The 15,380-nt window shown below is 34.6% G+C and overlaps 1 protein-coding gene across 1 annotated transcript; it reads left to right on the top strand.

Annotated features, from left to right (window-relative positions):
* Window positions 1–5,887: 5,887 nt before the first annotated feature.
* Window positions 5,888–6,823, top strand: LOC103565022 (olfactory receptor 5M8). Its single transcript, XM_008540970.2, has one exon. It carries the CDS (start codon window positions 5,888–5,890, stop codon window positions 6,821–6,823), a length of 936 nt encoding a protein of 311 aa, XP_008539192.2.
* The last annotated feature ends 8,557 nt before the right edge of the window (window positions 6,824–15,380 follow it).

The raw sequence follows: 15,380 nt of genomic DNA, 5'->3' as shown, positions 1-15,380 counted from the left end.
GTTGCTTTCTCCAGAGCTGGCAACATGAAACATCATTGTGTCTTGCCAGTTTGCAGCTACTACAACCAAACAAAATTAGATTTTATCATAGACTAGATTGAACATCCAGAATGTACTTACATTTTGTAAGCCAGAAGAACATCTCTGCAAAAAATAATAACAAAAGAGGAACATCTCTGCTTTTGAATGCCGTCTTATAAATATGGCTAAGTAATGGTACCTCCTTGACAGAATCAATAGCAAAATTAAAACATTATCTCTTCTTTTAAGTTTGTGACTCTTTTGAACTACCAAATAAACAGAAAGAGAAAGAAAATAACTTTTGAAAATATGACGAAATCCAAAGTTGCATTACTATATAAATCTCTGTTTCATTCATAAGCATGAGGAATCACCATAATATGGATAATTTGGAAAGCTTGTATATGATTGTGTTTTTATAGTGGAATGCTTAAAACACAATTTTTTTTCTGTTCATCTTGATTGAGGGAAGGTGGTTCTTTATTTAAACAACAGAATAAAATCTTGAGTAAATTTTCAAAGAATGTACAATCAAGATTCAAGAATAATAGCTGGGCTAGTGACTTACTGCAAATCTTTGGCTTTGAGGTCTTGATTCATCTGTTTCTAAATCCTGTCTGTCTCACATTCCACAAGTAGATGCCCAATGAGAACTTCATTATTGAGTTAATTTTCCTGAGTTTTAGGAATTTTAGAAATGATGTGATGCTCTGAGGCATGAACTTAGAAAATTAGAATGCATATGAAAGTAGCCATTGATTTGGAAATCGCAATACGTTTAAAATCATTATTTATTCTGAAGATCTCAGGTTGGGAGACCTGTTCTAATAGAATGCATTTTTCTAGATTTGCTCTGTTTAATGAACTTAATGACAGCATTTTTCACTTGGGCAAGACTATGTTGAGGACAAGTTGCCTCTTGCTTCACACCTCAACTGATAGAAATATCTTCATATGTTTTAGGTCACATGTTAATTTAACTAAACTCAACACATAGTTATTGATGTCTGTCAAGGGCAAAGCACTGTAGGTTTTAACAATGATTAAATATAAACCTACTGCCTATGAAGAGTGATGCTTATTTATAGAGAAACTTCCACAGCTATTTTATCATGACTTGCTATGATAAGAGAAACAGCTGAAGTATTTTTTAAATTGTTTTATGAGCAGAGAGGAGGAAAAAGTTGATTCTGACTAAGGATTTTAAGGTAGTTCTCCCAGAGTAGGTGACCAGTGAGCTGGTGTTCAGAAGTGGAGTAAAATTTCAAAGGGTAGAGGATGGGTTCAAAGGCATTTCCTAAAGCGGGAAACAGCTAATCAAAATAGAATAGATTGTTTGTGACTGGGATATCAATCATGAAAGTGAGAAAAGATGAAACTAAATAGTAAACTGGATCAGATGAGGAGGGAAACGAACGCTTTGTTAGCATATTTAGACAATTTGATATAGATAGAACTCATCAACGTATTTTAACCTGAGAAATGTCATGAAAGCTATATGATTTCTAGTTCTTATTCAACTGTTCCTGAGAGACAAGGATGCTGTTAAGAGCAGTGATCTTGTTTTAGCCAAGGTATACAGTGCATGAATAACCACGATTGTCAATATGGCAAATGAGAGTCTTCTTCCCAAGCCCTTATTATTCCTTCTGCGAGATTGCTAGCTCTCTGCTTCCATCTAAGGATTGGATTTAGGAGAACCATATAAAGTGGCTATTTATCTGTTTCTATTCCCTTACAATCTTTTCAGGGCCCTGTTTCTGTACCGATTTAGTGTTGCACTGCCCAATTCTTTGCTATCAAGGTCTTAAAGTGTATGTTGAGAAATAACCCTTATCTCCCAAATTGCTGAGCAGAAGCTGAGTTCCACTAAACTCTTAGAAAAACAAACAAACAAAAAACCTGTCTCCTAAACTGCTTGAAACATTATCTAGATTTTCTTAATTTTATTGAGATTAAGATATTGGGAAGGTAGAGTATTTGAATTGGAAGCGACCTAGAATACACATACTCATATTTTTAATGATGAAGAAGCTGAAAGAGGTTAATTTACCTGAAACTAATGGACTAGCCTATGTAAACAAAATTACTCAGTGGAACTAGACCCACTTTACTTAGTTCTCTTTCTATCCAAATGTTGTAATGTATTTATTAGAAATTGCTTCCATGAAGCTGGAGAGCAAGGACATTTTTGATTTATTGTAGTGGATGTTTAATCCACTCATAAAATGAGATGATGTTTAATCCATCTGAAGAAATGCGATGAAGTAACTTTAAAGACATCCATGAATGTAAGTGGCTAAAGATGAGAGAGTGGTAATCAATCTACTTTCTCATTTCAGCTGGGCCACTTAGCAGCTCTCTGAATTTGAGAAAATTGATTATCCTTCTAAGGATCAATTCCTTCAGCTGTGAAATGGGTTTAACAATGTTAACCCAAGATTCTTTTTATTAGTTTCTAATGAGATTCTACCTGAAAAAATTGTTCAGTCTGTTGAGTTTAATAAAAGTTTGTTAATTTATTAATCAAATATGTTAAATCACTTGACCAATAAGAAATTCACCAACTATACGAATTGCATCATGGCCTAGGAAGGGAAAGTAAATTGTATGCATAATTTAGCTTTCTTCAGTTGCTTTCATTTGCCCTTGGACTTTTCTAAATAAAAACAAAAACATTGAAAATAAGAACCCCTAAAAATACCAATTTTTTCCTAATGAATTTGTGATCACTGTAATGATACCATCTGGTGGATTATGGTATTGCTGCATTTGTGGCCAGTAAAATGAATGAGTAACTTACTTTCTTTTGAATTTGGCTCTTTTGAATAATGGAGGTAGTGAAAGAGAATGGTGCCCAGCAATGCATGGCAAGCAGTAGGCAAGGTCATTACCAAACGAGATGAAGAAGAAACTGCAGAAGAGATGTGTAAGCCATTCCAAAATTCCAAATTCAAAGTCCCTGAGCTACTTCAGGAAATCTTAATTGGCAGAATTGATTGCTGAATATGATTTTTTTAAAAATGCCTTAGGGAAAAGGAAAAAGTCTTATAAACACAAGCAAGAATTTCCATCACATTATTTTTGAAGGCCTGTTGATTTTTCTACTTATAGGTACGGCTGTCTATTTTGTGTGTGTTAGTAACAGTCAATACTTGGAATCCAAGTTCTTCTTTGATAGGAGTAAGTACATGATCAGAGATAGTTAAGCTATTAGATATAAAAGATTAGGCAGCGTCCCACATGCCACAACTAGAAGAACCCACAAGGAAGAACACACAACTATGTACTGGGGGGCGTTGGGGAGAAAAAGGAAAAAATAAAATCTTTAAAAAAAAAAAAAGATTAGGGTTCATTTTATGAAAAGTACCAATGCTCATGATTTGGGAATTTTTATTTCTTCTAAACATTAAAGAAAGGGAGTGTAGAAACTAAAAATTTCTTGTGATGTCTTTATATGCCTCGTACATGGTCAGATATTTACATACATTATAACTTCTAAAATCCTCAGAGAAATTCCCTGAGACAACATTTTCAAAGTGAGAACACCAAGGCTCATAAAGTTTAAGTTGTGTGCAATTATAGAGACAATATGTAACACAGCTGTAATTTTTCAAATCCAATCTGCCTAGTTCCAAACCTATGCATTGATTTTGTGAGATGAATATCAGTATGAAGGATACTAGAAACATTTTAGCACAAAATTAAAATTTTGCAAAACTCAAAGTTACCTTGGTAGAACATTTTTAAGGAAGGCAGGATATAAGAATAGGGCATGAAGACATAGAAGGGTACACCATGATGTTTCAGTATTCTCTGGTAGGAGATGAGAAACGGGTAGTGAGACACGTAACCCACATGAAAATACATGCACAGACGTTGAAGCAAAAGGTGAGCTTCTCATAATAACATGGAGAGGAAAATATGGAATTCCTGAAGTCATTTCAGGAAAGAAGAGATAAAGGTGAGAAATAGGAAGGAGGAAGAAATAAGAGAAATGAGAGATGTGTTATTCAACTAGTTATTAAGAACTGTAAAATGGACTGTGGAAAAATCCTCTGTGGTTAGGATTCAAGAGGGGAATTTAAAGAATAAATGTGTCTAATATTTAAATTTAATTTTTTATTCTTTTTTGCAACAAATGCTATCTTTTACCTGCATTTCATAGAATTGCAACGTGTTGTGTGTGTGTATTTATGAAGATTTTGGTTTCTAAGTGACATGGAATGGATGGAAAGGAGTTTTGAGACAATTTTAAAGGATCTCAAGAGGTTAACATCAGGGTTATCTAAGCATTACCATAATAATTTTTAAGTCATGGCATCATCCTTGGGCATAATTTCTGAGGGATTCATTAAATTCTAAATAATCATCACTTGATATAGTTTTACTTATATAATAGTCAGCATTATAGTAATCCTGAGCACTGATCTTTTTTTTTTCTTTTTGAGAATTGATCTACTAGGTTTGTATCAGTTGGACAAGGATTTCAATTTCTGCAAGACCAAAACAAAATAATAAAACTAATCAGAAGTTCAATTCTCATTTAAAATTCTGAGCTGGTATGTCAGTTCAGTGTTGCCACAACTTTAGGAATTTTGACTTATTGACTCTTATTTTTCTGCCATCTCATCCATAAGGTCAAGGATGGATCAGCACTACATCCATGTTACAGTGAGTGGGAGGCAGAAAAGTGGAAGTGGGGGACAAGCCTATGCTGGAAAGGGATAGATAAAAATGGCACACTGTGTTTCATCACATTCTTTTAGTGAGAGCCTACTGTTTGGTTGTAGCAAATCTAGATTGACAATAAGCAGTGAAAAGGAATATTTTTGCAGTTATTTTATTGTGTTTATTTTGGCTTTATTTTGTTTTTTAGGCACTGTCTCACAAAGACCAACTCTGGTTTCATGGAGCAAGCACTAATGTGGATATGAGGCAGGTACTACTTCTAGTTCAGGTTCTGTCAAATCCAGTCTGTGGCTCTATGCTACGATTTTGCTCGTCAATCTGTTTTCACAACTGTTGATGAACCAGCTGGATTAAGTTATTTCCTTGGTCTAATTCAGGTCTAATGGACTGAAAAATTAGCTTCTACAAAATTTATTGAATTAAGTGGGAAAACATTAGAAGACTTCTTGAAAGCTTTCCTGTATACTTGATTGGTTCCCATTCATGATAAAAGATATACAATTGTTCAACTTTTCAAAAATTTCTGTTTTCTTCCATTTGTTTCCGCAAAATAACATCTAGCCATTCTAAAAGCAATGACCTTTTACATCTTACAAAGAATCAATTAATATGTATCTTTTAAATTATCAATTACTGCCCCTTTACAAAGAACCTAATGGATTTTATCTGGTATGGCTTGGAGAAAATAATTGTTATCAGAAAAAGAGCTTCTTGTACAAGGCCTCAACTTCTGACTAAGTTATCTGGTAAATTCATTTAGATGAGTGTTGAGTATTTTTTACTGGCACTGAGTGTAAACTCTGGGATAAAAAAATAATGTAAGGCTAAGTACAATGTAGAAAAAAGACAAAGCAGAAATAGAGATGGGTAAGAAATATAGTGCTGGAAACTAAAAAGAGAAATAGACAAAGAGAAATAGAAGGACAATTAGAAAAGGAAAAGACTTGAAGCTGACTAGTGAGTAAGATACAGAACCAGATGGACTTGTTTTAATTAAACCACTACCAGCATCTCCTGGAACAAAAGAGTCACAGAAAATGAAAGGGAAAAAAGCACAACCCTCACCCCCCCACACACACAAAACCATGTCATAAGAAAATATAAAAATTTTTTGCCATTTAAAAAAAACCAATATGTTCTGATCCAAAGTCCTCATTTTTCATTGAAGGAAATTATGAGAAGAAACTTCACCTCAGTGACTGAGTTCATTCTCTTAGGACTGACCAATCGCCTGGAATTGCAGATTCCCCTTTTCCTGCTGTTTCTGGCCATTTACATGGCCACAGTGGCAGGGAATCTTGGCATGATTATACTCATCCAGGTCAATGCCCGTCTCCACACACCCATGTACTTTTTCCTGAGCCACTTATCCTTTGTGGATCTGTGTTTCTCTTCCAGTGTGACTCCAAAGATGCTTGAGATTTTCTTATCAGAGAAGAAAACCATTTCCTATCCTGCTTGTCTGGTGCAGTGTTACTTTTTTATTGCTTTGGTCCATGTGGAGATCTATATCCTGGCTGTGATGGCCTTTGATCGGTACGTTGCCATCTGCAACCCTCTGCTTTATGGCAGCAAAATGTCCAGTGGTGTGTGCAAATCCCTCATCACGGTGCCTTATGTGTATGGAGTGCTCACTGGCCTGATGGAGACCATGTGGACCTACAACCTAGCCTTCTGCGGCCCCAATGAAATTAATCACTTCTACTGTGCTGACCGACCATTGATTAAGCTGGCTTGTTCTGACACTTACAACAAAGAAATGTCAATGTTTGTTGTGGCTGGATGTAACCTTTCCACTTCTCTCCTCTTCATCCTGATTTCCTACCTGTATATTTTTCCTTCTGTTCTTAAGATTCATTCCACAGAAGGCAGGCACAAAGCTGTCTCTACGTGTGGCTCCCATCTGACAGCTGTTACCATATTCTATGCAACTCTTTTCTTCATGTATCTTAGACCTCCCTCAAAGGAATCTGTTGAACAGGGGAAAATGGTTGCTGTATTTTATACCTCAGTAATCCCCATGTTGAACCCCATGATTTACAGCCTTAGAAATAAAGAAGTGAAAGAAGCATTAACCAGAGAGCTGTTAAGGAAAAACTTTTTTTCTTAAAAGGTATCTCTATTCTTTTGGTCACCAAACATTTCCTAGACCTTTTTCCTAAGTTACAGGACAGGATTGATGGTGAAATGAGAAATACGGTATGCCAAAGGGGACTACTGCATTGTTTCAAAGCTTTAATGATTTTTTTTTAATCTAAACTCAAAAAATAAAATTTTTATTACAAAAGTTAAATGTTTGTACTTGTCATTCATTTTGTTCAACAGGTACTTTAATTTCTTTGTCTTTTGTACACATCATAGGATTACACTTCTCCCTTGGTTTAGATGGAAGTGTGTGGCTATTTCTGGAAAATGAGTTAGATTAGAATTTATGTGTCAGTTCCCATTTAAGCAGTTAATTGTTGGTGAAAGAACCCTTCAGTGAGTTTTTTTTTTTCTGTCATGATAAACAGCAAGATTTAAGATTTAAGCGTGGGTTCTTGAGTGAGGAGATGTGGCACAAAGTGCTCCACCAACTCACAACAGAAACGTAGAATGAATGAGAAATGTTCTTTGTTCTATAAGATACTACTATATGTTGAGTTGTTTATTTCCATGGCTGAAAGTAGCCGTTTCCAGCTGATACAATCTTAATTACACAAAATTCAAACATGTGGATTCATATAATACAGAAATTAAATACCCCAACTCTCAAAGAAATCACATTTGAGATTTAATGTGCTTTTGGTCTTTTTCTCCTATGCTTTTACACATATACATGTGATTAGTTGACATTATTTGTTATTATTATTTAAAATTACTAGGGTAAAAAATATATTGCTTCAAAAGCCAAACAATTTTACAAGGTTTATGTAATCTCCTATCTCACTTCTTTCCTGCCCCATCTCGTTATAGATACATTCTTGATATTTCCTTAGGTAATTAACTTATTTTAAATTATCTGCTTATGTCTGTTTATTGACTTTTTCAATCACGGACATGACTGATTGGCATTTTTTTATTAAATATCTTTAATAAAGTATTTATTTATAATTATCAAATAATTAATATATTATTAAATATATTATTAAATATATAATATTAAATAATAAAGTATTTAAAGTATTAAAATTCTTCCACTGATTCCTTCATCCCTTCCCAAGAACTATAACTTCTTTCTCCACGTCTTCACAATACGATTAAATTCGAATATTTTCTTAAATAGATATTTGTTGTTAAAATTACTATGAATGTATCATTAGTAATACCTGAATAATACTATGAGTAACACTATGAACATTACTAATACTAATTACTAATTATATGAATAATACTGTGAATGCAATTCCCTTCTTGTACTATTATTTGATTTTCTTATAGTTAATGATTATCTTTATTTTTGATTTTCTTTTCGTACCTAGTTTTTCCAAACTTCCACAGAACTATAAAGCATTTATAAAGTATAAATGATCTATACTTTCCACATTTTCTCCCTAGAGGTCCTCTGTCCTCCTATTGGATTCTGCACTGATGCTCTCTAGGTCTGTTGCAGAACTGTGATCTCGAGATAATAATTGCTACCATTGGTTCAAAATGTTTCATTCATCAAACCTATGTGATCACTGGGCAATATATTACAAACTGGACATTCAGCAATAAGCAAGACAAAAACGTCCTTCATTACATTTTAGGGGAGGAAGTTAGATAGCAAGGCATCTAAACAAACAGATAATCAAATATTTCAGGTATTGCAAAGTGCCATGGAAAAGGTAAAACCAGGCAATATGGAAGACAGTGACTGGCAACATCAGAAGGGAGGGTCATGATAATGTGTCAGTTTCAGTGGATGGGAAGGACTCTTGGGAATTGAAGCCTACATGATCACATGTAGGCAAATATAAACAGAGCATTGGAAAATATAGTCAGGAGAATCAATAGCAAGTACAAAGATTTAGGGATGAAGCCTAGTGTGTCAGAGTAGCAGAAAGAAAGAACGTGTGGCTGGAGCTTAAGAAATGAGAGAAACAATAGGAAGAGTTGATGCCAGGAAAGTGGCTCCTTTATTGGATGGTGCTGCAGATTCCCGTAGTTGAGAAGGCAAACAGACTGCCACGCTTTTCTTTGATGTCTCATTTCAGTTGCTGTCACCTTGTGTGTGGCCAATATTCCCTCAGGTTAGACATAAGGAGAAGTTGTAATTTGGTTGATTAATTTTTAAAAAAATTTATTGTTCTTTTTATTCAGGAAAGATGTTTTACCACTTGATGGACTTTTCTACTATCCAATTCCAAGTTCCCTCTATACCTTTCTTTACCCTTATATTTGAAGACTCAGCCGAAGCATTATCTCTTCCAGAAGACTTCTCTAATGCATTCAGGCAGTGTAGGTACCACATTATTCCTTATCCATGAGTTTACAATTCTATCATTGCATTTATAACATGATGCTCAAATTATATGTATATACATTTGTTTCTTCCACTGTTCTAAGAAGTTCTTAAGAGAAGAAACCATGTCCTTTCATCTTTATGACCTTTGCACAGTATCTCATAAAGAGATGATGCTCAACTCATGTTTTGTGAGAGAGTAAGCATTTGCTAATCCTTTCCTCTTTCTGCCTTTGCCTATGGCCAATTACAGATTCTTCTCTGTGACTCTCCCTTATTCCAATCTAATATATAGTTGAGGCAGAACAATAGATGATTACTTTGGTTTAGTAAAATCACATTAACTCTCTTTATCACAAATGTCTTGTTACAAACCCATGAAAAGGAGTTCTTTCTGAGGAGGAATTTGAGATTATGATTTTATTGGCACCAGACAGGAATGATCCTACAGTACAGGTCCATTTTCATTGAAGAGAAACAGATAAAAGTGAATGCTGAGCCATAGTGAAAGGGTTTAAGAGAACTAGTTCTGAGTAATGTTTGTAACAATGCATCTTCCTTGAGATCCATTCATAATTACACATTACATTGGGGGTACAATTTATGGACAGAAGGGTCTCCCCTCCTGCTCAGGCAGAGAAAATGTTTCCTGGAAATCACTAAACAGGCATTTACTAAGACCAGGAAAGTTCCAATCCTGGAAAAGAATGCACTCTTTTCATACTTTTTATACCTCTGGCCTCACTAAGAAAGCTTTGACTTTTGACTCAGGGTGGAAATTCACAAATTCCATTATGTAGGGTGAATAACAATTTTGTGTGCTGCTTTTTCATTGCCATCCCAAGATTCATGATATCTACTTTAAATTGTTGGCTATGAGTTAAAAATCAAGATTCTCTTCAGATCCTTGTCTACTGAAAAAAAAACACCTCTTCATATCGAGACGGAATGGTGTGGTGGGAAAAGAACTGATTTTGGAGTTATTCAGACGTGAGATTGAATCTCAATTCTATTATTTATTTCTTATTTGTGTAATCTTAGAGAAGTTACCTCTCAGGATCAGTTTATGTAATTGCAAAACATGATTAGTGAGAGTCAGTTCATGGGATTATTGTGAATATCAAATATTATTTATCAGCTATCTCTTCCTCAATTTAATTTTGAGGTGAAGGTGCTCTGAATTCAATTTTAGATTCAATTATAGAAAACTTTTCCAAACATGATAGACATGATAGAAACAATAATTTAAATATGTTACTTATTCATTCATATATTTAAAATATACTTGTTGATTATTGTACATGTCAGGCACTGTTGTTATCATTGGTAATGATCAGCGTCTTCCACCTGCCACATTCCATGAGTTTTTCTCCTGGAAATCAATCATTGATACCTAGTATTACTTATTTCCATATCGTAAGCATCCCATCAATGTGCAAACTCCTTTAGGGGAAGGATATATCTTTTGTATTTGTTTTCTGAAGATTAAACAGCATGAACTTTGCAATTAGTACATATTTTGTATGAATTTTTTTTCCCCCTGAGGAAGATTAGCCTTGAGCCAACATCTGTTGCCAATCCTCCTCTTTTCTTTTCTTGAAGAAGATTACCCCTGAGCTAAGATTTGTGCCAATCTTCTTCCACTTTATATGTGGGTTAACACTGCAGCATAGCTGACCAGTGGTATAGGTCCACACCCAGGATGCTAACCCACGAAGCCAGGACACCAAAGTAGAGCATACCAAACTTAACCACTGTGCCACAGGGCCAGACCCTTGTGTGAATTTCCTAAAGGGCAAACAATGTAGGAAATATGTTAGAGATCTTGAAATGATGAAAGTAATTACCTGAATTTAGTTTCATGGGAAGTTGTGCATCAGGGTATTTTAAAGTTGCCTTTAGTAATGTCTAAAGTATTGCCCTGTACTCATTGAAGACAATTGGTTTGAACTCCAGTGAAATATAAAATATTAATTAAAAGTTATCTTGATTTGAGAAAGTATAGTGCTACCAATTAGTATTTCTCCCTTTAAGGGTATTTTCCTCTGGGATGCCAATTATAATTGCTGCTTCTTGAAACATTTGGGGATTCTCCTAAGAAATATGCTGATGTCAATAACTTGGGTGTCAATCCTATAGCGCTGGTCAGAATTTGATCTTTGAGGTCATTAAGTTGACACTCTTCTTTTCACAGGCAGGAGAGGAAATGTGTTTGTATATTAGTTTTTGATATATAGTAATTTATGTATTCTCTTCATTAAATTGCATACTTTTTAGATATCAATGTGTTTAAATAGGTAGTTTTAAGAGGAATTTGCACAGACAATGCACTTTCAATGAGAGATGATCTATAGGGTATTTACTCAACTCTATCTTTGTGTTTTTTGGATATTAACAGTGTTTTTTGAATCATTCTGGGAGAATTCCATAGTATAGATCTCTAGGAGATGTTTCACCGTAATTAATTTCAAATAATATTCTTTTTATGCTTTCCATTTGCCTAATGTCTTGGTGTCTACCATCACAAATTTCCACAAAAAAACAAAATTTGGAAATTTATATCTATGTAGTTTATTAACGGTTTAAAACTTTTCTGACCTCTAAGAAGTAAAGCATATTCTCAAACAGGCTTTTCCCTGTGACCATGAAGCATATGGAAAAGTAAGCTTCAGTATATGTAGCTAAGAAGTTTGGACTAGAAGATTTCTAAATTTTTTATGGTTCTCTTATTTTTAAGAATCTGGATTCTTTTCCAACTCCCTGTTTCTATCTAGGACCTGATTTTTCATAAGCCATACTTGTAGTTCAGGGAAAATTTTTTTAAGAATATTGACCTTCTTCTTCTTCTTTTTTTTTTTTCCAATCAAGATACTTTAAATATGAGACAGTACTCAAAGAACTAAACCAGGTCAAGGACCTTATCACAATAAGTTAATGAAGACGATTCTCATCCCTGTTTTGCCAGTTTGCATATGTAGTCGCTTCACTCATCACAATTCCTGACTGCATCTGAACATTTACTACATTTCTTAATTCTTAGCAGCAGTCTGACAGATCTCCCATGGGCTCTATCTTTATATTAGCTTCCTCTGTTTTCATAGTCGCACAATTCAAGAATTAAAATAAGGTTAGTGATAATGGTTTCCACCAAAAAATGACATGTGCCCATGACCGGTAAGACCTCAGAAAAACTGCAAAGCTCCTTAGAGACTGAGTCAGTACTATAATCTGGATCTTGTATTGCAGAAGTTGCTCATGGGCAGAGAGTTAAAAGAAGAGCTCTTGGTTTCCTTCTTCCCAATTGAATCATAATATCTAGCCACTATCCTAGATGCTGGGCCCAAATTTCTTCCTTTTCTTTTGTTTGTTTGTTTGTTTGAGGAAGATTAGGCCTGAGCTAACATCTGCTTCCAATCCTCCTCTTTTTGCTGAGGAAGATTGGCTCTGAGCTAACATCCGTGCCCATCTTCCTCTACTTTATATGTGGGATGCCTACCACAGCATGGCTTGCAAAGCGGTGCCATGTCCACACTCGAGATCTGAACCAGCAGACCTCTGGCCACTGAAGCGGAACATGAGAACTTAACCACTGTGCCACCAGGCCAGCGCCTCTTCCTATTTTTAAAAGTTAGGGCATGGATACCTTGGCTGCCTGTCTTACTTCTCACTCCTTCATCCTTTATCTTTGTTAGAAAGTCCATCCCGATTGTCTGCACCTCAAAAAAAACTGTATTTTCAGATCCTGTTTTATTCATATTTGTTTTTTCCAGTAGCCTATAGTACAATCATTGATGCAGAATAGTGAGGTGATAATATTAGATCAATTGAACTTAACACTTTTGACAACAGTTATTATCTTTGCACAAGCACTTGATTCAAATGAGAGGAAATGATGGGCTTTCCTGGGAAAGTATCATGTTACAGAAGAACACTAAACTGGGAAACTCTGATGCTTGATTTCTCTGCTTGTTCTTCCATTTCTGAGCTGTGAGCCAGGGTCGCAGTGTTAAATTTTCTGAACTTGATCACTCACCTAACCGAACCTATCACCTCTATCTTGTCCACTGTCTTGCTTCTAGCATCCAGCACCGTATCTAGAACTTGAAAGATTTGCAATAATTACTATTATAGGCATGTATACATAGATGAACGAATGGCTTACAGGTTTTACAAAGTGACAAAGTGTTTTCTGAACTATAAAATTTAAAGTTAATAAGATGGGTACAATTGTTGAAAGACTTCATAATGTTTAATAGCTGAGAAAACGACATTTGAAACCAGAAATTCAAAGAAACCATCTGTTTCTTGACTGTAAAATGGAATGATACAGTATGTATTTCACAGTGTTGTTCTTGGAATTAAATAAGATAATACATGGAAAGTACCTTCATACAGTGCACGAAACATAAGAACTCAACAAATGTTATTATTGCTGTTGTGTTGTTATACCTCCAAGCAGCAAATTAACCAGGTCTGGTAGTTTCATTTTTATTCAGGTTAAAAATGAAGTGCTACTCACATTGATGTCCTCAGCCTATTCAGAGGATATAAGAAGTTTTATGCAGCCTCTGACAAGTTTTCTGTTAATGATATTTGCTAATGTCAAAATTGTTTGACAGAAAAAGAATATTTAGATGTGTCATTCATTTTATGTAATTCTTAGTATGGAGAAAATTGTTTGTAAATTAAAATTTGGAGACATTAACACATAATATTTTAATTTATTGTAATATATTTAAAATAATTTGTGATAAATTCAATAAAATGCATACCTTTTATATAAATTATAAGGAAAAAATAAGGAATGCACATTAAACCACCACCTTGCATTAGAAATTATTTCTGTAAATAAGGATGAAATTTACTTTTTTCCTATTTAATCAATTAAGCCAACAGCAAATATTGAAAAGATTCTTCTTTTTAACTGTGATTTGAAATTCCTTCTTCATCCTGTATCAGGTTATGACATGTGTAGATCTATTTGTGGACTTTATACTCAATGACATTGGTCGTTTTTCCCAATTGTGTACCAATAACATACTGTCCTGAATATTGCAGTTTTATAGTAGGTCTTGATATCTGATAGGAAACTCCCTACAAAGGAGTGTTCTCTGCATAAAACAGGGAAGCAGTTGAAGCAGATGTTAAGAGAATATGCTTAAGATATAATAGATTGTGCTGATAATGGGCCATGAATTCAGATGGCACCTTTAATCTCTTATCTTCATATTATATTAGTCCCTACTCCTCATTTTTCTTGACAGCTATTAACTCTCAGATCCCTGATTTCTCCATGATTTTAGAGCAACCCTTTCAGTGTGTTCCTATGTTCCTAGTTTCAACGTGCTCATCATAATTCTTCTCTTAATAGTTAGCTATTCAACAAATGCACGGATAACCTTGGCCTCTCTCAATGCTGAACACTTCCCCACCTGCACCAACAGCATGACCACCACCACCATCACCATCACAACAACAACAGCAAATAAGTTAATAAAGCTTCTTGTTGGGTTTCAGACAATGAGTTGAACTTGATGAGATATATAATACATCAGTAGATGACTGAACCAGGAAACATGAGATGAAAGTCTAATAGATAAGTCATATCTTCTCCCTAGCATTCAGCTTCTCAGTGTTCAGAATGAACTTTACCTGTCTTATCTTTGAAGTCCTTTCTAACATTCCATATTCTATGTCTATGTGCAAATGCATGTAGTCAGGAAAACTAAGCATTTAGAATTTATATTGTGATTTCTTCTTTGACATATGTCATCTATTTTTTTTAATTTCCCAAAGTACCAAGATACGTAAATTTATAATTTGTCTTTAGTGTCTCCAACTTAATTGCACAGTGTTATGACAAATACAACCTGAATGAAAATCAAGTGTTGAAAAACTTTTAGACTTGCTTGATGGCATATCTATTCATATCTAATTATGGAAAAGCTGCTGAGATAACATAACTAAAGCCTTTTGGATCCTTTTTATAATGTTTAACTTGGTACAATATTTAACCAGAGTTTCAGTGATTAAAAAACTTTTATCTCTCTCCTTAGATAATCAAATCAATGCCTCACAGATGAGACAAAGAAATGTCCAGAAGAAACTATACTGAAGTGACAGAATTTATTCTCTTGGGCCTAACCAGCAGTGCAGAGTTGCAAGCTGCTTTTCTTGTGTTGTTCCTTGTGGTCTACATAGTCACGGTGATAGGAAACCTGGGCATGATTGTGTTAATCAA

This window comes from Equus przewalskii, chromosome 11 (assembly GCF_037783145.1).
Source record: "Equus przewalskii isolate Varuska chromosome 11, EquPr2, whole genome shotgun sequence".
Taxonomy (NCBI): domain Eukaryota; kingdom Metazoa; phylum Chordata; class Mammalia; order Perissodactyla; family Equidae; genus Equus; species Equus przewalskii.
This window is presented reverse-complemented; position numbering and strand designations above follow the sequence as displayed.